This window comes from Psammomys obesus, unplaced genomic scaffold, assembly GCF_907164565.1.
Source record: "Psammomys obesus unplaced genomic scaffold, mPsaObe1.curated_primary_1811, whole genome shotgun sequence".
Lineage (NCBI taxonomy): Eukaryota > Metazoa > Chordata > Mammalia > Rodentia > Muridae > Psammomys > Psammomys obesus.
The window spans coordinates 34,286,388-34,313,579 of record NW_026596073.1 but is presented as its reverse complement, the minus strand read 5'-3'; the positions used below and the strand labels follow the sequence as shown (position 1 = coordinate 34,313,579).

General features: G+C 48.6%; 1 protein-coding gene across 5 annotated transcripts in view; it reads right to left on the bottom strand.

Annotated features, from left to right (window-relative positions):
• Jade1 (jade family PHD finger 1) overlaps positions 1-21,011 on the bottom strand; it is a 55,283-nt gene extending 34,272 nt beyond the window's left edge. The window contains exons 1-2 of one of the 5 annotated variants that reach the window (XM_055625850.1): positions 20,846-21,011; positions 3,277-3,354 (exon numbers count right to left, since the gene is read on the bottom strand). In XM_055625850.1, the coding sequence (XP_055481825.1) occupies positions 3,277-3,328 (52 nt within the window). In that variant the 5' untranslated portion in view covers positions 3,329-3,354; positions 20,846-21,011. Of the gene's footprint in view, positions 1-2,138; positions 2,244-3,276; positions 3,355-18,960; positions 19,329-19,363; positions 19,435-20,495; positions 20,800-20,845 lie in introns of those variants that run through there. The other 4 variants (XM_055625848.1, XM_055625851.1, XM_055625847.1 and 1 more) reach the window with 4 other exon arrangements.
• Between the last annotated feature and the right edge of the window lie 6,181 nt (positions 21,012-27,192).

Here is a 27,192-nt window from a genome sequence, read left to right as displayed (position 1 = left end):
ACCAAAAATAAAAGGTAACAGAAGATTACACTGTGCAAGAACAGTCTGTAAGCGCTGAATTAACGCAGAGCATGTTCACACAGCCATAAAACACAGACTACGAAAGCTCTCCCACTACCCAAGCAATCTCCAAGTCTGAGGCATTTAACACAGGGCCAGCGATCCTGGTGCCGTGGACCCAAGGCCCAGCATCAGGATGCAGACCTAGCACATTGCCCTGGGCAAACACAGCAATGTCACATGAATTCCCAACTGAAGTTACACAAACAGCAGCAGATCAACCTGTGTGTACACTGGGAGGGACGCCACACACCTGCCACAGCTCCCGAAGCCTTGCTCAGCCAGCCTCTATCGTCCAACTCATTCCCACCTTCTGAAAAGCAGACGGTTTGACAGTATTCCTTAAATAGTGTTTAGGTTTTCTTACTTTTATAGGGAGAGTATGTAAGAATATAGATCAGAGCTATAACTAGCCTCTCAGACAACCAATAATATTCCTGTCCCAAAAGGAACGTTTTATTCCAATGAGTTTCTGCAAATAAAATGAAATCTTTGGAAATAATGAACCTAACTGGTGGACCCCATTCCCACCTTTGCCAGTCTCCCAACGACCAAGGACCCTGGGTGGAAGCAGGAATTTAAAGGCTGGCTTCCCAACCACCACACCCAGCCAAAGGGTATAACTTCAAAGTTTGGCTGAGCTACCCAGTCCCAAGAGCCTAGCAATTACAGACACTGCCTACAAACGCTCCACACCACCGTTCCATCCAACTGCAGGGATGGGCCTCCAGGGCAGCTGGAGGGAGACCAACAACCACGACTACAGCGAGGAGGGCTTGCACCTGGCACAGAAAAGGTCCATCCATCCCCAACTGTAAATACCACACTGTTGTTCCCCTGGGCCGGACCAGAAAACAAAGCAATGGGTTCCAGACTCAGAAGCTAGCAGGCCCCAGCTATGCCTGTGGCTGGTGCTGTGGCCCCATGCTGACGTCTGCAGCTGCCTCTCCTCCACTTGGACACGCTGCCAAAATCCTGTCAGGCCTGGGGGCTGACGGGGCTGGGAGGTAGCCACTACACAGTCCTAGCCCTTGTAAACAAGACCCAGGACAGGGAAAGCTATCACAGGTGGACCTCATTGCAAGAGTGAAAGATGCCACTACCACCCCCAGGCCCCTGAGTCTATACAGGACGAGGCCCCAGTGCAGTTAGTGCCTTGGTGGCAGGAACTGTACCAGGAACCAGCTGCCAGGGAAGGAGGGGGAAAGTGTCCATAGCCCACAGGGCAGACACTGCCATGAGGCCTGGCATTTAGGAAGAGGTACTTACCACTGTCATCATTCACCAGCAACTGTCATGTCACCACGCCTGACCAGGCAGGCATAAAGCACCACCGCCACCATATGTTCTATACTGAACCAACTCTATGGCAAAACCACAGACGACCTTCCTATCCCCTGAAACTACCATCAGACACCTTCGTGCAGTCAAGAGCTGGGCGTGGTGACACGCCAGCTTAACCTTTCAGATGAACAGAGAGGAACATAGTAAGAGAAGACAATGGACCATCACTGCAAAGGTTATTTTATATAAACACTTTTTAGCGTGTGTGTTTATGTGTGTGTATGTGTGTCTGTACAAGCACATACTCACACCTGCCACAGCACATGTGGTGAGAGCAAAGGATAACTTGCAGGAAGAGGTTCTCCATGTGGTCTAAATGATGGAAATTGGGCTGCCAAGGCTTGGCAACAAGTGCCATGACCCTCTTTGCCAGCCCTGGACACACTTACAATGGGAGCTTCCTGAACTTAAAAAGCCCAACTTAAAAAACTTCACAGAAAATTGCATACAAAAGTAAACAGGAACAGTTTAGGACACTTTGACAGGTGTCACCAACAGTCAAAAAAAAAAAAACAAAACAAACAAACTCTTGCCAGAGAAGTGAAAAGCAAGAGCTATGAAGCTCAAGTTGAAGGCCTCACATCCAACTTGGTGTTCCCAAGCTCCAACAGGTGGCTTTACCCGCCCGCATGTATAGTGGGAACTCAACAGCATTTTAGGAAGAGAAAAGCCTTCCTTTTGAGACACTTCCTGCCTCCCCTGATTCCTGCTTTCCCTTGATAGTAGCTCCTTACCTTGGCCCAGACATCAACTCTTCAGTTTCTCATCCAGCTGTCAGATCTGGCCATAGCTGGCCTCCGAATTCCCCCTCCATCACTCTCCCCACTGTCCACGCCTTTCCACAGCTCCAGCCGCAGTTCAGACAGGCGGCCAAACCTGCACAGCTGTTTCAGGCTTACGAACCTCCCACCTTCTCTGTGGCTGTCCACGTGGCCCCACAGCAGGCACAACCCCACCTACCCAAAGCTTTTCATCCCTGGGACCTGCACAAACATTGCCTCCTGCCTTTCCACAGCACATCAGAGCTGTGTGTGTAACTGTCCTGATAATTTCACATCAGAGCTGTTCGTAATGTCTAAAGCAAAGTGCCTAGAAAGCAGGCCAGGTTTCCTTCCCACGTCACAGTACAGCAAGCTCTCCTTCCAGGCTTCCCAAGTTTATGTGTAATGTCAAACCTAAGCTAGTGGGCTGAGTTCAGGCACTGAGCTAGGTACAGAAATCCCTTCTGCAGTCTGAAGGGAGCGCTTCTCTCAGCACTCTGCTAGCTACTCAACACAGACTCTGTGTGACATTTATTTTGACTGCCTAGAAGCCAACTAGCTCCTGGTTCTCAGCTACACTGTGAAAATCTGAGGTTGCCAGTGAGCTGAGATGCAGACAGTGACAGTATTAAACACCATCCTGTTAAACTGGGAAAGGGCAAGGGACTCACTCAGTGAAGAGCCTGGACTTGGTAGCCTCATGTCACACAGGCAGTCCGGCAGTCCTCCATCTGCCCTCAGAGCCCCAGGCAGGTTGAGCTAGTTAATAATTACCTGGCTTTGATTAAGGTCCCTTTTCATAAAGAGCAATGTGAGCTACCATAAATGACATCTAATGAAAACAGGCATACCAGTGGCTGTTGGAACTGAATTTTTCTCCCAGTATAACACAGGAAGCCTGCAGAAGGCCTGCCTGCAGTCAGCCTTACCGGGAAAGATCTGGTTACAGCCCTGCAGTATCACACTCAGATGTGTTTCTCCAGGCCTCGCCTTTCTCTGACCTGCTTGATATGCAAAAGGGCCTTGGCTATTTAAAGCACTATATTAAAAACCATGTTTTTACACTGACCCAAACCCTAGTAGTCTCCAAGAACAACAAAGCAGGACTTACTGCCATTGTCGTCAGAATCCTCACTGCTGCTGGGAAGGCGACCTCGTTTCATGATCTCCCCGGGAGACAGCAGGCAGCCTGCAAAGCAATGAGACAGCACTTAACCCAAGATGGTAACACACGATCATCAAGTCGAGCTTCAGATGGCAGCCAGGACGCTGCAAACAAAAGCAAACAGAGGGCCTCAAGGAGCATTTGAATTGCAAACAGTGAAAAGACCAAAGACACACAATTAGCTGAAATCATTAACAGACCAGGTAAAGGGGGGGTGGGGGGGAGTCACATGTAGGCAGGTCGGCCAGAGGAGCCACCCTTCCCTCCACAGTTCCCAGACACCACCACTACTCCAGGAGTCTCTTCAGCCCTGGCAGCCAGCCTGCAGAAAGCCAGCCACTGCAGTGAGCCCTGCTCCCTCAGCAGACAGATCCACCCTCTGTGATGTTGGGGACAGGGTCAGGGTTGTCCCTGCTCCTGTGTTTATAATACCACACTGGGCATGATTAGGCTTCCTCGGCAAATCCTGCTAAAATGAGCCCCGATTTTTGCCAAAATGAACTCAGTAACAACAACCTGTGGCTCTGTAAAGAATCGTATCTTCAAGCCCTCACAGGGCCATAGCTGGAACTGGAAGGGCCTGTGGGCCTCAGGAACTCTGATCCAGACCCTTCCTCTGCTCCTTTACAGTAACTTTCCCAAGGTCACAATGGATAGGGAACCCCCCACACCTTATTTCCCAAATCCTCTCAGGACAAGTATGAACTAATTAAACTTAAAAAAAAAAAAAAAAAGCGGCACAAAAACCCCAGCCTACCTACCTAGCCAGCCCTCCGGCACATCTCAGTTAAGAAAACACTGCCTTTATGAACAGGGAAGTGGGCTGAGACTATACAGACAAGTTACTGAACTTGTACAGATAAGTGGACGGTGTTTCACTCCATCTAAAAAGCTTTTCCAAGATAAAATTACTGATAGCCTTCACTACCACACTCTCTGCCAGATCAATAACCCCCAAAGAAAACAAAGAGCTTTCAAGCCAGCAATACGGCAGCCCTTGGCCCACCCATCCAACCAACCCTTCTTGCTGGGACTCAATGACCACAAGCGTAACGAGGTACGTTTCCAATGAAGGCGCAGCACAGAGGGGCAGTGTGGAGAGCAACCGCATCAGAGCAAGGTAGTAATTCTAAACCCAAAGCACTGCTTCCAACAGACCTGTACAAAAGAGGCAGAAAAACACCAGAGTACAGGGGGCCACAGTATGCCACTTTGGTCTAAGGGTTATTTTGAGATGCCTTCTCCTTGCCTGACCAACAGCTGCCCATAAGTTCCCCTTTTGTAAAGGAAATTTCCAGTTATCAAGGTGCCCCCACAGAACAACTCTTATTCACACACAATCCTCAATCACCACTAATTTCCCTTTCACACTTCAAGGTCATCTTCCCACAACTTGCCTCCCTCAAAACCCAAAGCTGGCTTTCCTTTCCTCACTTCACAAGGTATTGCCCTTCTAAGGAACAGCATGTGAAGGGCTGAAGAGAAGCTGTGGGCTTAAAGCCACACAGCTCTTGCTTGGGGCTGGAACTCACTTACTGAACCCACCAGGGACCACTCACGGTCATCTGTAACTCTGGCTCCAGCCTCTTAGACACCTGTACTCATGTGCTAAGACCCACACACAGACACATAATTAAAAACAAATATTTTACAAAGTACAATACTGTGTGTATCATCTCACTATCTAATGCTTTTTCTGTGGTCTTCACTCTTTTAATGACACAAACCACACACACACACACACACACACACGCACACACAATAAAGTTTATGTGCCTCTGTCCTATAACTGCTGTGAACGATTCGAAGACTAGCATGAAGGGACCCTGAAGCGGCTAAGTTTCTCAGAGACACAGTACTCAGCAGTGTGCTCCCCTTTTGGAATGGACCCACATGATTCATTCAGATACTCAGACTTCCAAACTTTAGTGCACTATTTTGTACATTCCTCCAAAGAAACTCAACCAATTCAAAAGTCTGTGGGCTTCTGTTTACCAACCCATTCTCTGGAGCCAGTTAAAGGGGACTGGAGAGATGGCTTGGTTGGTAAAGTCCTTATAGCAAAAGTGTGAGGAACATTTCAACACCCACAACCCACATAAAAAGGCAGCGGAGACTGGAGAACCCACCAGTTCCCTGGAGAGCCAGCCAGTCTATCCTAATCAGTAAACCCCAGACCAGTCAATGAGAGACCCTGTCACAAAACACAACACCAACAACTCCTTAGGCACAAATGCACAGTCACACACACACACACCAGTGAAGGAATCTACTGTAATTACCAGGAGTCCAAACAGGGCAGAGAGACACACACTCTGGGGACTACAGTTTCATTCACAGCGGGCAGCCACAATCCAAAGTTCCACCAACTCATTTTTCCCAGAAAGGCAGCTCACCACCTGTAACTGTGGATACTCAGCAATCTACAACCTGACCACTTGTGCGCATACTGTCCATGGCCGACTCACACCCATGACCCTCTCCCCACTTGAAATAACTGTCTTCGCTGCCATCCGAGCGTTAAAAGCACAAACTGCTGACAGCTACACTCTCCTTCCACCTTCCAAAGACACCCCTGCTCCCCAGGGGCAGAGAGAGGAAACACCGCTTATTCTTCACAACAGCTTCAGCTTCAGGTAGAAGTTTTGTGTTTTTTGTTGTTGTTGCTGTTTTGTTGTTGTTTTTTAATCTGAAAATCACCACCTAAAGAGGAATTCCTTAAAAGTAGCGGTGTGATGCAGCCCGGCCACAGTGAGGTAGCACCTCTGTGGCTGGCGAACTGTGAGCGCTGAGAGTCGGGGAAGGCCCAGAGAACCTGCCTGCAAAACAAGGCAGAAGCAGAAGTTACTCCATCTTCCCTGTCAACTTAGGTTCATGCAAACATGGCTTGAAAGACAAAGAACCACTGCCCATCAAAATAATGTCCTCCCAGATTTCAGATAAAAGCACCAAGCTAGGTTGATGTTCCAAAATTCAAGCAGAAGTACAAGTAAAATTAGTACTTCCTTTCTCATCTTCACCTTGAAGATCCTAAGTAATGCAGCAGAGAACAGTGTGCTCCATCTGTGCTGGGGGTTAACGTTCAGCAAAGTTCCCTCCTCTACGGCTTTAAGGTACTTAAACCTTGACATCAGGATGACTTATCTCACCCAGGGTTACTTACTGCCTCAAAAAATCAAAGTCTACATTACTATCTTTGACCCACACAATAGAGGCTCTATGTTGCAAGCCTCTGTCCACTAAAAGCCATCGCAAGAAGAGCCTCTGCGTCCCCACCCCTGACCTCTGGAGCACTGGCTGAATGCTACCTACGCAGATGGTAGGGAGCTAAGTGACAATCGATTGAAAGGGCTACTCACAACACTCCAGAGAACGCCTAACAACACTCCAGAGACAGGTGCCTAACGGCATGAGCAGCAAACACCTGAACAGGCGGAGCCTTCGTTTGCAGAGCATCTGCCCACGGAATGAAGAAGGGCAAACAATGGAAATCCCACATCCCTGGTGCTCAACAGTGGTGAACACAAGAGTCTGGATGAAGGAATCAAGGAAAGACACCACAGTGAGGTGGGCAGAAAGCAAGCTCATCTCTACACGACTCCCCCATCTCCATACTTCACAGGCTTCAGTACTTTCCTTTACAGTGGAAATCCTTTTTTTTTTTTTCACTTAAGTGTGTATGCGTGTTTTGTTTGCATGTGTGACTTTGCACCACATGCACGCCTGGTACCTGAGGAGATCATGGGAGAGCTTGGGAACTTCTGGGACTGGAGTTACAGACGGTTGTAAGGATGGCAGCATGTGTGTGCTGCAATCCTGGCCTGGGTCCCTGAAGTGCTCCTAACCACGGAGCCGTATCAACACCTCAACTATCCTAGGCACCCCCCCTTCTTACATGTGATTGCCAAGCTTACTGACTGACACTGTAACTCTTGTCAGTTCCCCCTATTTCCCTATGCACTTGGTCTTCAACCACTCTCATGGTATGAATTCATCCTTGAAACAGGAAAACATTCCTGGGCAGAAGTACAGATGAGGTGGAGAGTCATGAGTCGCGCAAAGGCACAGCGCAACCCTCATGACTGGTGGAATGCTTCTCTCTCCAGGGTGCGCACCACAGAACTTGGCCAGTTTAAATTTGGCTAGTTTGGCGCACACACCATGGAATACCTTCTACCTTGTTAGGGAGGCCCTCATTAGATGCAGCCCCTCATTCTTGGACTTCCCAGCCTCCAAAACCAAGAGAAGCCAGATAAACCTTTATTGCCCCGAACTTATCCTGCCTCCAGTATTCTACTGCAGCAACAGAAAACAGACTAGAACATCCACTTCCACCTAGATTTCCTTCCCACAACCGACTATAGGAAATGAACCACCCCAAGATATCCTCAAGGACGACCACAAATTTTCCTCTTCAGTCCACACTGAATGTCAAAGTGCAAACTGCCCAGGAAATAACCTGGGTTTTCTCTGGACCCTTCCCAGCTTTACCCAAGCACCCATCCTAGGAAACCCCAAGACAGCACCTTGGACGGGCCAGGCCTCTTCCATAAAGCCACTGTATGGATCTCAGGTCTCAGCCTGGGCAAGGGTGCTCTGCTGCCGTTCTTCCCGAGGGCCAAGGTCAAAGCCGCCAAACATCACTCTTCACTCTTAACTCCATGCAGCTGGTTCACTCTGCAACACTTAGTTCAGCAATTTCCCTCTCTTGGAACTTGCTAGGCTGCTGTTCAAGATCACTAATTACTTTAAGAGTTGATCGGACATGGTGGTACACGCATGCAACCCCACCTCTCAGGTGCAGGGTACCAAGCTTAAGGCCAGTCTGGGTTCAGTAACATCTTTCAAAACACACACATGGGACCATCGAAATGGTTCAGCAGGTGAAGGCGCTTACCACCAGTCTTAAGACCTGGGTTCGACGCCCGGAATCTACACAGTGAAAGGAAGGAACTGCACACACGTGCAGGCACTGCATGTGTGCACATGCACTCACAGACACCTGTAATACAAAAAGTTAAACCCAGTAACAAGAATGGAAAAGAAAAAACCGTACAGCAGGTTTCCTCAAAGAAGACCTCTGGCCTTCTCTAAGTGACCACAGCAACAGTGTTGCATAAGGGAAGATGAGGAAGTCAAGGCAAGATCAGCACACAGTCCAGCTGAAGATCAAGGCAGAATCAGGGTAAAGGTCCTATGAGGGACTTCAGGAAAAGGCTTCTAGCTAAACCGACTTAGTAAGATTAGTGCAAAGGCCCAGCTCTGCGTGTCAGAGGTCACGGACAAGCGACTTGTACTGATCTGATGGAACAGCACTCTCCATTTCCACTTTATATGTGTGGTGTTTTGCTTGCACGTATGTTTGTGCACTGCCCACAGGCCTGTTGAAGAGGGGGTGAGATCCCCTCGGAGGTGGAGTTACAGACACTTGTGGGCAGCGTGTGTGTCTGGGAACTAAAACTGGGTCCTCTGGAGAAACAGCCAGTGCTCTAAAGCACTGAGTCATCCCTCCACCAATCTCTTGGTTGGTTGGTTGGTTGTTTTCTTAACTACTTTTTAAGTTGCACACAGAGCAATGGGCTGCAGTATGGCCTTTCATACTTAGGTCACCATACTTTGTTTTAATGTGTCCCCCTCCCCCACTTCTTTCCAACCTGCCCTCCTCTAGCTGGTCCCCTTCCGCCCTTCAAACAGTCTCCCCTTCTGCTTTCATGTCACATGTATCCCATTAGCCTTTTGCTCCCCTACTCCCTCAAGATCTCTTTCTTTCACAGGACTGACAAGGACAGGGAGGAAGGCCCAAAGCACACTGAGGTCAAAGAGCAGCCTGAGTAACTCCTGCCTGCCAAGCAAATAGTGTTCCTCTGTGTTCCCTGCAGTGTGCTCCTGAAGAGCATTATTTCTGAAGAACAGTGACTTTTCTGACTTAAATGGACCCAATGTAGAGGAGCCCAAAGAGTCCATTAGCTGTGAGCTCACAACAGCTAGATAAAATAGTAGGTAGCGGGCACTGGAGACAGCATTTCAAGCAGAGCACCACTAGCAAGTCGGGTTTCAAAGAGAACACTATTGGTCCTTCCTAGACAGCTAAGGGGAGGTAACTGGTCAAAGACCCCAGCTGGACCATTAAGGAGCCATCTGGCATCTCTGTTCACCACAAGGTGAGATCCACCAAGACAGCTGGACAGCTGTGGCGGGAGCTCAGGGCACCATCTCCTGATGGGGGGTGGTGACAAACACATTAGATCTGTCACATGGGCTAAAACAGTCCTTTGTTACCTGCACATCAACTCAGAGGAAACCATACCAAGTAAGAGGCTACACTGTGAACGACTACAGGGTACTGCCTTCCTGGATGGGGTGACCACTGAAGCTATGTGGTTAGAGGGAGACCTTCAAACTTTAGCTTCCCTTGACTGAAACTGAGGAAGTTGCAGAGCAGTGAAGTGAAGGAGCAGATGATGGGTCTGCCCCAAAATAGCTCCTTCTTAGAACTGCAGTCACTGAGTTTAGTGGCCCCGGTGTGGCCCTGGGGACAAAGGAGAAGAAATTAAGGGGGGAGGGGGTGTTTATTCAACACTATTCCTGGGAAAGGACTCACAGGAAGAGACAAACCAGCCAGGACTGGAGCGAGCAGGGACCATTTATCAGGCCATAAACTCTACGGCTCTAATAAGGATCACACCCCAGTGATTTTACTATCTTATGGCTCATATGCAAAAAGGCTGCCTTTTTCCTCAAAGTGTCAATTTTATGCACTGTGTCTCCATTGTTATTTATGTCACTGGCAAGAAGTTCAAAAAGGTACTCAATTAAACCCTCCGCACACTTCATCACTGCGTCACCCACTTCAGTATGATGTACACTGAAATCCAGCCTCCTGGATAAATGGCCGAATCTCTGCATGTGACCGTGGCCTGTGCTCACAGGGCTTGCTCCCTTACTCACCGCTCAGGTATCTAAGTGACCTTTAACCGGAGCACCATCTGTTACGATAGTGTGAAACTTATTAGCCATTCTCCTAAGGAATGTGCTTTCCAACACCAGGTGACCTTACACAAAGCTGAAATCCCATCAGCTACCCTGTCCTGTTTGTCTGCCATGTTCACCCATTTCAGCATTACTTGATGACTGACTCCGCAAGTTTCAATAGTGAGCCCCTAAAAGCTTACTTCATGGTTCCCCCCCTGAGCCACCTTCTTCTGTTCTGAGGAGTGTTCGGCTCTCCAAGCACCAGATGTACAACAAAACCTGTCTACCTGTCCCTAATTAATGTGAAAGAAACCAAATGTTCTCTTATCTCAATTTTTAAGGCTTTAAAGGGACATAAAATATCCAAATTACAAACACTAATTAATCCATATGCTCAGTCTAATACAGCGGCAACACTTTACACCGCATTTCCCATTTTAACCAGAATGGGAAGCCATAGCACATCTAGCCAAATCTAACGCAAAAAACCATCAGGAAGTTAACTGGACCCCAGTTAAACTTACAGGCACTGCAGTCTAAATATTTTAACCAAATAAACGAGCTTTTTAAAATGCATATGTTAAATACCAAACTTTAAAGAAAATGGTGCCCAAGCTACTATAGAGTCTTGTAGAGCTGATGACAGCAGTAAGCATGTCCTTCAACAGAGAACTCTGCCAACTAAGAGGTACTTGCTCTCGTTTCTAGTGGTGCAAACAGTAATGCTGCCCTGTAGCTGTAGCTGCCCAACTCATGTAGATTCTTTACCAACTAGTCTGCACTCAGACTTTAAAAGCCAAGAAAAGCAGCCGGGAGAATCTTAAGGAATTTATAAATGAATGCTCCTGAACAAAATCACAAGCTGCTCTCACTTGACAATTTATAAATGCTTCAATTGATCCCTGCTTACACCTAAGACAATCCTTTAAGCCCCCAAGGTCTATGACTGAGCACTCAAAGTAAGAGTCAGAACTGAAGCATGCCAAGAGAGGATACTGAAACAAGATGGGAGTTTAAGGCCAGCCTGGGCTACACAAGGAGTTCCCGGTTAAACTCCTCGGCTATAGAACAAAACCCTATATTAAGGGGGGAGGGGAATGGGTTGCACCTGAACAGGAGCAGCTGTGACAGGAGCACTGTGGGTCATTGACCCCCCTGGTGCCATGATGCACTTTAACTCTAAACAGTAACACAGTAGGCACCTGGCCTCAACCTTGATCTCCCTGCTGTACTTCCATCCACGGGGAATCCCCTCCTGAGAGACAGGCTCACATATGGAAGGAGAGTCAACACAGACTTAAAGCAAGCAGGAAAGCTACAGGTGTAAAAACTCCAACAGGAACAGGACCCCTTCAGGGGAGGAGGGCAAGGGATATACACACAATTCCTTATACTCACAGGGAAAAGAACAGAAAAGGGCCAAGGTGGGTCTGAGGAAGAGGAGCAGTGGCCTGTCATATTCTAGACATCTCCTGATGAATGTCTGCCATGATCCTATCCTCCACTTTTAACAGTAACAACCAGAAATTACAAGTTTCTTCTCCCCAAAACTGAGCGAGCAGACTTTGACCAGAAGCTAAGCACCCATAGGACAAGCAGCATCAACAAGCTGCAAGTACACACACACACACACACACACACACACACACACACACACTCCTACTCGAGAGCACTCGAGCATGCACACACATAAACACAGCATACAAACACACACAAGTGCATGTGCACACACAAACACACACATTTGCACAAGCACACACCCCCTTCCTCAGACGTGGCACTACAGACTTATCTCAAATGAGTCAGAAGTTACCATTCCCTGCTGCCTTAAGGTCTCTGGGCAAGGCTCTAACACACAGGTCACACTAGATCATCAAAGAATGACGTTTTAGGGAAAGAAGGAAATGAATGAAGGTAAGGGTGGGGAAGGGTTCCAAACCCATCACTGCTCCCTTGGTGGAATAAGCCAAGAGATACAGTATCTTTGGGGTACTTTAAGGATTTTCCTTACTGGGGATATACAAAACCATCTTGGTAGAAGCCAGACTCAAACAGCTAATGACAATTACCTTGTGCAGACTGACATGCACCTGCTTCTGAGGAACTTCGCCGACTGCCAGAAGCGATCAGTTCCCACTAACAACGTAAGTGACCAAAAAACTTTACAGCACTGTCCCTAAAGGAAGTAAGAGAAACACACACTCCCAGTGTGTGCTCAGAGACCTAGACAGCATGCTTCGAGAGCAATGCACTTCATGCTGCAGGTGAGAACAAACATTTCACCCCAACTGCATGCCGAGCTGATGGTCTGAAAACCTAGCAGAAGAGTCTGCAAAACATGAGGCTGAAGCGGTCGGCTCTCACAACTTTACATGTCTACAGGGGCATTTCCCAAGAGCAACTTCGAAGCCTAACAGCAGTGCTGAATCGGAACCCAGACATAAAGTCTCCCGAATCCTGGCGAGGGCCATCAGCATAAGGAAAACTCACAGGAAGAGGACAAAGTCACCGAGCTGAGCCACAGGCAACTTGTCAGGTGGTGGGCACACCTTCTCCTAGGCCCAGGACCATGCGCTTCCCAGATTCCTGGAGAACTACTGGAGTAAGACCTGCCTCACACACTGTGCTATCAGGGAGCAGACAAGTAGCATGAAATCCAAACAGCAATCTGTCAAATGAAGCATGGCTCCTGGCAAGCTAAGGTGAAGGTGGCTGCCACTGCCATCTACCCAGCAGAGCATAAGAAACCCGGGCTGGAAGAGCACATTAGAAGTTCCACAGCCCAAGCCACCACAGGAAGCCAGCACTCAGAGCAGCAGGCACGAACTGACTGGCAGGACACATGCACTCTGCTTGCCATCACCTCCCACTGCAGACAAATCCAATCAGAGCGCTTGCTGCTCACTCAGGACCCCTTATCCATATAGGTGACTCTGTGGGCACACAGTATCCCTCAAAAGGAACATAGCCTAAAACCATAACTCTGAGAGCACTGATTCCATGTTGTGGAATGGAGTGTTACTCCAGTCTGAAATGACACAAAAAAGTCAATTAAGGTTAAATAGATGTCTGATTGACAAATGACAGATAAAGGAAGAAACAACCACCATCAGACTAATCAACTCCCTCCATATTTATCAAACTTTTGAGTGTGTGAGAGAGACAGTCTCAAGTATCCCAGCATGGCCTCCAACTCCCTAGACAACCTCAAATGACCTTGAACTTTGTTTTTGTTTTTTCAAGACAAGATTTCTTCCTGTAGCCCTGACTGTCCTGGACTGGCTTTGTAGACCAGGATGGCCTCAAACTCACAGAGATCCGCCTGCCTCTGCCTCACACAAGCTGGGATTAAAGGCATGCACAACCTCAACCAGCTGACATTGAACTTCTAAAGCCTGTCTCCAACTCCTGGGTGTTGAGACTACAGGTCCTTATCGTCATGCCTAGTTTTATGTGGTACTGGGAACAAAACTCTGGGCCCTGGAGGTGTTAGGTAAAGATAACACTGTCCTGAGGTAAGGCAAGAGGTCAACAGCCAAATGTTTTGTGGCACTCGGATTATGGACTGTTTTAAGATATCTCAAACACTGAAGGAGAAATGATACAGAATTTGGATTGCTGCTCTCCTACAGCTGAGCTCTTACTGGCCCTTCCTACCCATCCACAGGCTGACAATGCAGCGTCTATAAACATGAGGGGTGTGGCTAAAGGAATCAATTACTTAAAGCTCACAGGATCAGGGATCAGAGGTGCTCACTCCTGAAGAAGCCCTGGACTACAACTGTGGAAAAACAAACTGGAGGATATGGTGACCAGCTGAAACCGGGGCGACATCCAGAACACTGGGAATCTCCCTTCAAGGCAACCCTGCAGGTCCTGCTTGGAACCAGTGGGCCTCTGTAATGAAAACCTCCAACAAACTGCTTATCTGATTTTCCAGCCAATGACAACACTCCGGACAGCAAGTTAACAGCAGAAGGCAAAGGATGGGAGAGAAACCGACAGAGCCTCCAGAATGCAAATACCTGAAGGGACCCTGACTTCCTGAGAGAGCGCAGCAAAAAGTCCGTACTTCCTACCATTTGGGGGACTCCAGGGGTCCCAAGCCCCCAAGCCCAGGCCTGGAAAGAGACTTACATAACTGAGAATAATCTTAAGCTTAGGTGTACTACATGCTGAACAGATAGAAATCAGGAGCTTCAGCCTCAAGAAGCTAAGTTGGCTAGACTTCTTGCTCTTTTGTCGCGGAGTAGGATGGAAATGAAAGCTGCCCAATGTACTCCTCCGCTTGAACCCTCACCACCAAAACCTTCACTATAAATAACTGTCTAGAAACTGTCTTGAGTTCAAGAACTTCCAGTGCAGGAGATAACTGATGCTTGGTATTGTTTTAGCTTATTCTAAGTAAATGCACTCAATAAACGGTGGTTTTAATTCCTCAGCATATAGCCAGAAAGATCCTAAAGTTTTAAAACAAACTTAGAGGACAGGGTGGAGGCGGGGCTCGGTGGGGGAATGAGTGTTTAGTGTCTGTGAAGTAATTTAAGAATGAACTGACTTCTGCAATCCAAGTCACCTCACTGTGGCTTTACCTGAGGAGACCAAAGCAAAAAGGCAAACACTACTCTAGATTTAGAGTAACAGGAAGTGTGGTGTTGGGGCTGTGGTTAGAGCTCAGAGGTAGATTGCCTACTTAGAATATAAGATGCCCAGGGATGTTCCCCAACATGCAGAAAAACCAAAACTGGTCTCTGCACACTTGTTGAATGTACAGCACCTACCACTGGTCTATTATTAATAAAAGATAAAATGTGCAGACCCTCCCCTAGAATCAAGTGGTCCGTTCCAAGGCTAGTATTTTTATTTCTGTTGCTTGGCTGAGTAAAAACTCTCCAAGGAAATCACTCAAGTCTTGGGACAGAAAAGGCCTTTTGCTAATGTCCAGAATAAACTCTGCTAAACTTGACTGTCACATTCAGGTGCAAGTCAAAGGCCTTCTAGGGCTATGCTTGCATTTAGAAGGCCGGTAACTCACTAACTGATCCCACCCCTGCCAAAAAAAATCCAAAAATCAAACAATATACCTTCCTCACACCCCTATGTTTGTACAGAAAAGTGTTAGAGAAATGACAAGAAACTTTCAATTGAATCTCAGTCTAAGATAACATTCCAAAACTGTAGAAGTATCAGGGGCTGGGAACGTTTCAGAGGAAGACTGCTTACTTCCAACAGCCTTGGGTCTAATACCCAGCAGTGGGGCAACATATATAAAATAACCACACAGCAGTTAGCAAGCACAGTCATCCTAATACTGCCTTCTTTGCTGAGCCTAGAGCCTGGCCAAGCCAGGAAGAGAGCACTGTTCCACTGAGCTGTTCGCCCAGCCCGAAACTTTTCAGTGCGCAGTCGGGCTGCTGCAGGATCGTGAAAGGGGAGAAAATTAACTTAAACGTAAAATTTTCAGGGAAACGATTACAATTAAACTACTTCACTAATGTTATGCGAGGTTAATGCATTTTACGAATAAGTGAAGGACTTCAAGCAATCTGAAGTGTCATGGAGGAAAAGCAGGGAGTAAGAAAAGAATACAGTGCATAGTGCCAACATCCTAAGGTGAGAACCCGACGAGGAAAGCCAGGTAAGATGCTCAATCTTTCCACCAAGCCAAACCTCTCAATGCCACTTCAAACCAGAAGCAAGACACATTGCAGGCAATGTCCCAATAACCTTCAGAGCCTACCCAATCTGTAAACCTGTGGGAAAACTAGCTTAAGTGCCAACTCTGACAGCCCACTGACTAATGATGTAACAGGTGCCCTTAATACTAAACCAAAGGAAGAGCAAAAGAAGGGGGGTTGGGGGAGACAGTTGTGGACAGTCATCAGCCATCTAACTCCTCCTCACCCCCAGCCCTGACAAGAATACAATCCCCATCCAAGACCTTTGCACAGGCAATCCCAGCCACTTCACAATTCAAAGTTATGGCAACCCTTTCCCTGGGCAATCTGAACATACAAACAGCAGATAACCACACTTCCTTGAAGTACTTTTCAAACAAATGATTTCCAAATCTAAGAGTCCCAAATCACAATGAACAAGTCTGACCTAACAATTTCAAAACAATTAAGTTCATGGTCAAAGGCTCGCCTGCTCAGTATCAAGACACTTTGTCAGAATGTTAGGTCCACATGCAATGAATGGTCGCCAGCAGATGGGTGAAACCCCTTGCAGGCATGCATTTAGACCTAACTTTGACTCAAGCACACACAGTACACTTGCATAAAACACCTTACAGTGATCTGTGGTGAGCGTGGGTGGGGGTGACAGCCGTGAGTCCCCATTCCTCGGTATTTTTCAATATGTAACACCACTGTTTAGAGTTAACCCAAGGGCTATCCTACCACCTTGGGGGGCACATGCAGCTCTGCTTCTATTTGCATATCCATACCCTTCCCCAAGCCTCTGGGCTAGGCACGCTTTCTTTTTAAGTGACAACTCCATAAATTCCCTCTTGTCTGTAACCTCTTGGGATGCCTTTGCTGTCTACTTACTCTTGCAGCATTGGTGACTACAGAGTAGAAGACTTTTTCATAGGCTAAAAAGCTTCAAGTGATGGAAGAAGAAAGGCTATCCATCCCCACCTCCTTTGGCGGTGTTGGGGACTTGGTCTAGGACTTTTTGCAGTCTAGGCAGGCAGCTCAACTACTTACTTAGCTGCAGTCCTGGCCCTGCTTTCTCTCACAATTAAAATCCCTGCATGAGGAAGTGGCAAAGGACTTCAGAAGAGAACAAAATTCAAGTCGACCGCACATTCTGGGTATGACCATTCACTCCGAAAGCACACGCATAAACTTAAACACTTGGGAAAACTTGGCACATTAGCGGGAAACTTTGTTCTAGAACATAAAATTCTAGGTCAAATACATTTACAAAAATATGCAAACTTTATAAAAGGCCATAAAACACCAAACATTCAAAAAAAATTTTTTTGAACTGACCGTACTTGATAATAACGATCCTGGACTCTCAGGGACAGAGCTATATGCAGGAGACCTAGCGAAAACTAAGTGTGGCTCAATCTTCTGAAGAGGCCACTTACATCATGTAAAACAGGTCCAAATCGAAGTTATCAACCTCTACTTGCTCCTAGCCAGAGAGCATGACCCCCAATCCACATCTGTCAGTTTTCTGTGAGAGTAGCCTTGGTCAACCATACTACAATATTAAATGTAATAGACTTTTAAACGTAAAAAAAAAAAAAAAAAGTTATAATAACTGGGACTAAAACCTTTGGGGTTAAAAAAAGAATGAAGACTGAGTTGTTCAGAGGACATCACCTAGCCTGCTACCTGCTGCTTCCCTTCTCCGGGCATAAGTCATTCTATCTTAACTAGTGTGGTCTAACCACGGATGAATCACTCTGAGATATATTATTCTGTCTTGAAACTAGTTCATTAGCTTTGTAAAGGCAATAGCCTTAAGCAACAAGCAGAGAGAGAGGTACCTCCTCCACCACAGGTATTCTAGAAAGGGAAAGAACTCCACCTAAGAGAGCCCTCTGAGAAAGAACCCCACAAAGTTTCCCGACAATGGGGACGTCAGGTCCTCTACTACTTTCCTAAAACCTAAAAACTTCGTGACCAAGCCAAAATATTTCACGAGAGGAAATTTTCAATCCCCTACAGGCCTGGGTCAACAAAAGGATGTAAGACCTTCACCACCACGTTCCTAGAAAGCCGCCTTTAAACGAGTCTCCCAGAGATGACGAGCTCTGACCGGTTTGGAAGGCACATTTAAATCGCCCGCTTTTTTGTTGTTGTTTGCTCACTGCAATTCACCGGCGCCGGGAGTGCGGCCGCCCCCGCGCGCCCAGAAGGGGGAGCCCGGGTGTGAAGCCCGAGCGGGAAACAGGGATGCGGAGCCCGGAAAACCCGGGGCCGCGGAGGCGGTCACTGGGGGTCTCGGAGGTGGGGGAGACCCGGGGCCGGGGAGCGAGAGCTCGGATTGAGAGGCCCCGGTCGCGCGGCTGGGAGTCGGAAGTGGGAAGCCCGCAGAGGGGAAGCTCCAGGGTTAGAAAGTGGGAAACGTGGGGGGGAGAGGAGGGGGCAAAAGAGCCTCGTAAACAAGGGGTGCAGGGCCCCTACCCCCGAGCGGGGGGGAGGCCCGGGCAGGGCGGGGAAGCCGGCTGGAGACCCGGGGCGGAGCCGCGAACCGCCGGCATCCCGCCCTCCCGCCCGGCGCAGGGCTCGGCTCCGCGCGGCGCCGCCCCCTCGCGCTCCCGCTCCTCCTGAGGCGACAGGAACAACAGCGCGGGAGGAGGGGAAAGTAACTCCGGCCCCGGTGCGGGGATGACACCGCCTCCCCGCGGCGCCGCCGGCCCCGCGCCCGCGCCGCCGCCCCCGGCGTTCGAGAGTGGCCACCCCCCGCCGCCGCCGCTCCCGCCCGCCGCCGCCAGCTGCACCAATCCGCTCGGCCCCAGCCGCAAATCAAACGCTCCCTCGCGTCCGCACGCCACTTGCGCCGCTGCAAACGGCCCCGCCGTCCTCTGCCCGGCCTCCCCCGCGGGCCCCGGGGGAAGCGGCCGCGCGGCGGCGGGGCGGCGCGGCGGGCTCGGCTCCCGCTCCCGCCCCCCAGACAGTTCTGGAAACTGTGGATCACCTCTGTCACAGGAAGCCATCCGGCGCGCAGGGCGGCGCGCAAGCAACAAACAAACGCCTGCGGCCGCCGCCGCCGCGGCGCGGGAACAGGGACGGCGACGGGCGGCGGCCACCCTGCGCCGCGGGCTTTGTGCGGGACCCCGGCGGGGAGGACGGGGCCGGAGCCGCCCCCCGCGCGGGCCCGGAGCACCTGGGACCGTTAGGCGACGCTCGGGCGGCGACGGGGAACCGCCTCGGGAGCCGCCGCCCGGCCCCGTCTCTGCGCCCGCCCGCCTCTCGCCTGCACGGGAGGGCGGGCTGCAAAAGTTGGCCCCGGGGCCAACCAGCACCTGCCCACGTGCCGCGTAGGCTCGTGCCCCGGCGCCCCCGCTCCCCGCCCCCGCCGCCCGCGAGCGCCAGGTCACCTATTCCCGGTGGGAGGGGAGCCCGGCCGCTATTTAAACGCCCGCGGAAGTTGAGGCACCCCCACCGGCGGTGCTGTGCACCTGCCTCCCGCCGCCGCGCTCCGCCACTTTGAGCAGCGGCGGCGTCCTCGGCCCCGCCTCCTGCCCGAAGGCGGGCGTCGGGGAGGGGGGGCGGGTAGGAGGTGGAAGGTATCGGATTTCTCCAGCAAAAGGGACCGTTCCGAAAGGATTCGGTTCTCCGGTCAACATTCCACATTCCATCTCTCTCCCGCATTCGCCAGCCTACGCGGAGCTGACCCGGAAAGCCTCGCTGGCTACCGAACAACAGCACCCAACTCGCAAACACACTCACAGGCACCAGACACGTGCACCGAGGAAGGTTTTGCAACTTGCGGTGCCGGGGCATACACCGCACGGGCATGTGCACGTCAGGCGGCGGAGGAGACCCACAGACCCCACCCCCACAATTTGCAGACGGAGCCAAAGGTTGCAGCCTGCAATCCGTTTTAAGTTCACGGTTAGTGGGGACTTTGCTCAACCGAGGAAGTCTTTTACACTTTACGAGCAGTCTCGCTGGTAGTGAAAGGTCTCGTCGTTGGAAACCCATTCTGGAAAAATCTTAATTGCCAAGCCGTCCCTTCACCCCTTTCTCACTGCCCTTGAATTGATGCAATGAGTATTTCGGACATGTGGTGACGCGGTGACAAGAACCAGGGCTGCGGCCACTTCACGCAGACGTATGCCCCTCACACCTATGTTTGGAAAAACATCCCCTCCTACCCTCCTTCCCCCACACACACTGTCACACACTCTGGAATCATATATGTACGCGAACCTGCGCTATGCCACAGCCATCTGTCTACCAAGTTGCTACTATGCTTCCCACTTTCAAGCAGCCTAAAGCACTTTGGCTTTTCTTTTCTTTCTTTCTTTTTTTTCTTGTTTTTTTTTTCTTTTTTTTTTTTTTTTTTTTTTTTAATGTATAAACTAAACTGGGTTTCCGCTGCTGCTGAAAACGCTGGATGAATCACCTGAAACCCTCACGTTCTTCGTACGTTGAAAAGGAAAAGCTCTAAGCCTTCTCCCTCCTCCGCCTGAAAAAAATCACAATAATAACCGGAATAGAACTTACTGATGCGACACCGATCAATTCTCGGGCTCCGCGGCCATCCCGGCCTCGTCGCCGGCCCCCGCCCGGCGATGCCCAAGTTGCTGGTGGGATAGTGCCGCGGCGCGGGCGGCCGCCTCCTCCCTCCGCGCTACAGATCCACAGCCCAATCTTTTGGCGCCATATTAATGACGTACTATATTATTTCCACTAGGCAGCGACCTTCGGCATTACATTACTCCCGAGAACTCCCGAGCAAAGCAACAAAACCATCAAATATGGCTGAGCCTCCCGGCTCGTCCTGCAGCCGCCGCGGCCGCGGCCTGAGACGCGCACCCCGACCCGCGCGCCCCCGCGCCTCCGCCCCCGCGTACCTGCTGCGCACGGGCTGGGCCTCCGCGGGCTGCGCGCCGCGCCGCATGGGTCCGGGCCACCGAGGCCGCGCGGGGAGCCGGGCGGGCCCCTACTGTCGCCCGCGCGCTCGGCCAGCCCGGCGCGCCCAGGCCCTCCCGGTCGGGCGTGCGGCTGGCGGCGGAGGAAGCGCGGGGACGCAGGCTCATTTCTGGGTCACTGCTGCCACAGGGGGGAGCACTTTAATCCCCAGCCAAAAGGAGAGGGTGGGGACGGTGGGGCGGGGAGCCGCTAGTGGGGGCTCGCTCCCGTTAACTCTTGGGGTCCTGACTGCAGCCAGCGGGGCTCGCCACCTGCGCCCACCTAGGGAGGCCCCAAGCACTCCAGGTGTCCCCTAGGAGGGAGAGGGTTCTTAAATCACCCCTACAAACTGCTGTCCCAGTTCCAACTCCCGGCGACATGCAGAAATGCATTTCTTGCAAATTGGTTTTAAATCAGGTCGATTAAAAATGTGGCTGTTAAAGCATATAGTTTGGGTGACATGTTTTTGCTTTTAGGCTGAATCAGAAAACAGTTGTTTTTGTTAACAGGTTTGAAGGAGTTTCGAATTCGAATGACAGTTTTAAGCACAGTGTTCTGGAAGGGGGAACACCAGCTTTGCCTAAATTTGTATTGAACTCATTGCAAATTAACGTTAATCTACTAAAAGACAGGCATCCTTTGTAAAAAAAACTGTCACTACCTTTATGTTACAGATATTCTGGTCAGAACTGGACATTTTTTCTCCTACCAAATAGAACTGGCGCTTAATGCTAAAACTTGAACTTTACTCTAAAAGTAGTCGCCAGAGATTCGTGTTGATATATGTATATAAATGAGCTGTTGGTTTTTCACATGCTAGAAACTAACTTTTATATGGAGAATAATTATTTTCATGGAGTCCCTGAGGAATTACCATACTCAACATCCAAAGTGGGAAAATACGTATTAAAACTTGCACTTAGTAAATAACAATAACTGAGCATTAATTACAAAATCAGATATTGAACCCAAAAGATATGTTTATGCATGGGGAACATAATTCTGAATAAAACAGGTTTGATTCACACAGTCATATATCCGGAACACCATAATCTGTTAAATGGGAAATAAACCTAACTCTTCCTTTTGCAATTATTTTTCAGGAAACAAAGTAAAGCAGCGGAAGTCCTAAATGTATGTGCTCTTTCTTCCTCTCTCCCATCTCCTTAATAAGGAGCATAAAGATTCCCTGGCTGTGCTTACTCAGTCCTGCTCAGAACAGGTGAGGAGCTATGCGAATGATGGCTGGAACCCTTGCTAGTTCTGTGTGGCCTACAGTAACTGTTGTTTCACTGCTTCACCGCGCACACGCGCACACACACACACACACACACACAAAGAGAGAAAGAGACAGACAGGAGGCAAAAGTATAAAGGCAGAGCCTGGATTGGATCTGGTTCTACTCCGTAACCTGCTTGTTTTATGTGGCCATGGAGCAGGGATTTAGAACTATGCCTGTTCCCCCCACTCCCTTTCTGGGTAACAGAATGATGTTAAACCTTAGCCCTTAAACTGGAGAGTTCTATGAAGAATGAGATAAGCTGGGCCTGTCAGCACAGCTACTTTGGAAGGCAGAGGCAGAGGCAGAAGGTCATCAAGTTCAAGAACTGTCCAGCCTACAAAGTGAGATCAAGACCAGACTTGGCAACTTAGTGAGATCCTGCCTCAAAATAAAATGTAGAGAGCTGGGGAGTGGTTCATCGAGAGCATACTGAGAAGAGACCGAGGAAGGAGGGAACCCAATTGGGAGAAAGAAAGTTGGCATTCAAAGGAGAGCTGTCCCCTTCCCACTGTGCCTTTATCTTGTCCATCTTCACTACATGACAAGCTAATTGCAACCATTTTAACTTCCAGACAAACTTTACTCATTCTATCTTAAGTCAGTAATTACTTTTTTAAAACTTCTGTTTGGGGGCCTGGAGAGATGGTTCAACAGTAAGAGCACCTGCTCATGCAGAGGGCTAGAATTATTCCCATCAGCCACACCGTGGTTCACAACTTTCTAACTCCAGTTCCAGGGAATCCAACACCCTCTTCTGACCTCCAGTGGTAGTAGGCACCTGCATACAGGTAAAACACTCATACCATACCATACACATGAAATAAATAAATCAATAAAATAAACTACAGTTTTTGCTTGCTTGTTTGTTTTCCTGAGGGGTCTCATGCCTAAAACATCAGGCAATAAAATCAAAAGCATGTTATGATTGTAGAGGTTGGTGTTCTTGTGGGCTTCCTGGCAGTAGGAGCAGGGGCTGTCTCTTGACTCTGTGGCTGATTGTGGGACCCTTCTCCTCCTACTGGGTTGCCTCATCCAGCCTTCATATGACTGAGGTATGTGCCTGGTCTTGTAATTTGTTATGCGATATTTGGTTGACGTCACTGGGAGGCCTGCTCTTTTCTGAAGCAAAACAGAGGAGGAGTGGATCTGGGAGGGAGAGGAGGTGGCAGGGGAGGGGGGACTGCTGAAGAATAAATTAATTAATTTTAAAAATTACTGGTCAGCTGGTAGAGTGTTGGCCTAGGAAGCAGGAAGCCCAGGATTTGATTCCCAGACCACAATCAATAAATAAATAAATGCTACCAAACACCTTCAGTCTTAAAATTTGGTAGAGAGGGAAGCAGAAGATTCAGGAGTTTGAGACTAGCCTGCGATAATCAACTGAGGCTGTTATGCTATAAATAGTCCTGGCCTGAAAGCAGGAAGACTCAACCAACAACAACTCCTCTAGAATTAAGGACTTAATTCTCTGAACCCTGTTTTCTCTCCTGAGATGATAGGAAAGATGATACCTAAGCTTTCTTTTCTCACTAACATTTCACCATTTGACTGTTCTCTTTATTTTAAGACAGGGTCTCTGGCTGACCTGAAACTCATGGAGATCCACCTGCCTCTTCTTCCCTAGTGCTGGGATTAGAGCTATGCTCCACCACACTTGCACAATTTAATTGTTGGTCACAAACTTACAAGAGATGATTCTTTGAAGAAATGGAAGACAACCTGAATTCACAAGGAACAGGTAAAAACATTTTGTCACTCCTTCATGATCAGAGTTGGCATTTCTTAAAATAATAGACATCTTTTACCATCATCCCACAAAGGAAACTTTCCTACAACCAAATTCCTTTCTGATCTGGGGAAGGCAATGACACAGTTTGCCTCTCAAACACAGACATAAATGTGTAAGTGTGAACCTGACATTTAGGAGAACAAAACTCATTGCTCTGTCACTCTCCCCTTACCAATGCATCCAGATCACCATTTCCTAGTCTCTGGAACATTCTGTTAATTCCCACTGTATTATCAAAGATGGAAGGGTGTTCAAGAAAACTGCTACAGAGTAATGTGGTAGAAATCCCAAGATGCGACTCTTTCTCGGCAGATGTTTTCATGTGGTAATCGCAATGTCATATAACCCTTTTGCCTTCAGCCCTAGTCATACACAGTTCAGCCATGTCCTTCCATATTAACGGATTTTTAACCACCTAAAAACTTGGATATTTGTATTCATGTTCCTGACGTAGAAAGCATACATAATTAATCATCTGAACACTCATTGGGTCATTTTATTTGTGTACTTCTCTTCACGTAAAGAATTGAAAGGCCTTGGCAAGAGATGAACTGTTCATATTTCAGGGTGATGCAGCTTGGTGGCAGAGCACGTGCCTGGCACTCATGAGGCCCTGGGTTCAATTCCTAGTACTACCAAGAAAAAAAAAAGCACTGCTTGTATTGGAAATGAAAGGAAGTCCCCATACATCCTCATTGCTTCTGGGAGATGAACGACAAAGTGTTACTGGCAAACCCTTTTGCCAATTAGTATGTCTAATGACAGATTTTTTTTTTCACAAGGCCAGTCTTTGAATGGGTTGCAGCCTAAGAGTTATTTAAGGGTTTTTTTTTTTTTAATTTAAATTTTATTTGTATCCTAAATAAATTGTGTTATCAAAGGGATTTTTAAGAGTAATCTTGGCCACTAGATGATTGACAAGGATAACTTTGTTAACCTGTTTGGATTATGTCACATGGTGGAGGGTTCACAGCAGGATGAGTGTGCAGAATTCTTAGTCAAGAACCAGCTTAGTTCCTGTCTAATACCTAGGAAGAGACACCGGAGATGGTAAGGTAAGAGATTGGAGAGTTCCCTGGCTAACCTAGGAAATACAGTCACTGTTCCTGAACAGCCTATGGCCTCTCTGCATAGGTTGAGAAAGTTTTCAATCCATGATAACCGCAGTACCCACCCAGGGCACTTTTGTTTGTATTGGTACCATCTACTGTTTTGTTTTCCCAAGAGTCTTCCTTTTCTCTGTTGTCTTTTGCCAACTCTGTTGTTGTTTTGGTTGCTTTGTTTCTGCTGTGTTTAATAGTTCTAATACAACATGTCAAAAAGAAAAAAGTCTGAAATGGGAGAAGATGTGAATAACTTAATCCAGCCAGGTGGAAATGTCCAAGGCTGAGGAGGTTCAGAATAAGAAAAGCATCTATTATCTATAAATATCATAGAAACTTGAAGCTTCAGAAAAATGAACGAAATAAAAATTCAATCATAGACATAACATTTGTAAACACTGCCATATTTTTATGTTTTCCCTGCCATTTTCCTGAAATTGGAATGATGCCAAACATTACATTTTATAGCCGTCCTTTTCACCTACAGTATTCGTTTTTGTTCACCGCTTTTCTGAGTGGTGCTTGTTAGCTTCCGGTCTTTGACCACCTCTCTTCATACCTTTCTCTGCTAGACACCCACTCCCTTGGCCCTCAGCCTGTGGAAATGTCTGCTGTTTTTATCAGGCTCAACTATCTGCCTACTTGATAACTACCTTTAAGACGTCCAGAACCTTTGTGTCCCACTCCACCTTTCTTCTTATCTGAGAAAGGACTCTGGCCCTCCATCCAGCCTTATCTGCACTAGAAAAGCCAGTCACTGAAAAGGCAATCTCTAACCAACCCCAGCAACAGTGCACTGAGGACAAGTCAGAACCGCATTCCTGTTGGCGCCGCTCGGCCCTGAGGATTTAGAAAGGAAAATCCAGCCATTTACATGGTCACAAGCCTTTCGGTAATTCTAACTCACTCGGGCTTCAGAAATCACTTTGTGAAACCAGCCCATGGTGGTGCACACCATTCTAGCCCTTGGAAGGCTGGGACGGGAGAATCTTGAGTTGGCAGGCAGACTGGGCCACACCACACCGGAAGAACCACTTGTGTAGTTCCTGCCCCCTCCCCTCACACTCTGACCAGGTGCTTTCTCAACTGGCTGGTCTACTTTTCATTCCTTCGAGGAAGATGGAGATCCAGTATTCGTTCGGCAACACCAGCCTTACTGGTGATAGAACCTGGGGCCTTGCCTACGTTAGACAAGCACTCTGCCTCTGACCTACATCTTCAGCCCTCTTTTCTTACTTTTGATTTTGAAACAGGGGTCTCATTAAGTTGCCCATGCGGGTCTGGGGTTCACTGTGTAGTTCAAGCCTTGAGTTTACAATCCAGCCTCAGCCTCTGCAGAAGCTGAGACGAGACTGGTGTGTGAAGGATCCTAGGAGATCTAGATAAACACCTAGATAAACGTTAATTCTTCCCGGACCCCGGGACTTGAGGGTGGAAAATGGAAGGGCTGACGGAGCAGTCTGAAGCCAGGGAAGGAGTCTGGGCGTCCCTGCAGTTAGCAGTTCCTCCTGGAGAAGACGATAGGAGGCCTCTGACACAGAGGATCCTGCGTCACTGCAGGGGTGCGCACAGGGAGAGGCCGAGAGAAGGTGGAGCTGAATCTACCCAGAACAGGGCCCAGGCAGAGAGGCCTCCCAGGAAATGAGCCCCTCCACCCACAGGCTCAGGTCCCACGGGGCCTCCTGGGGTCATTTTGAATAGCCACCCTCAGGGTCTCGATGCCATCACTGGAAAGCTACATTTTCTCCTTTTCTTCCACAATACACCTTAACCAGCTGGGCCCACTTAATTAACAAATGAAAAAAATAACACTGTGTTGGTGGTGGTGGTGGTGTTTTTCTTTCTGAAAAAGAAGTAGCTGGGAGATGAAGAAAAGCTGTAAATCTTGATGTGACAAGTGCCCGGTGGTCTGGCAAATTCATTCATTTTTCTGGGATGGTGTGTGTGTGTGTGTGTGTGTAGACAGAGAGAAATCTAAGATCTAGGTTAGGCAATATCAACATTGAAAAGAAGTTGAAGACTCCTAGGACTTTGGGAGCTAAGTAAATCCCTTCCTGTGTTTGACAAATACTCATTGACTTCTGAGCCAAGGGCCTACAGTAGCAATGAGATGGC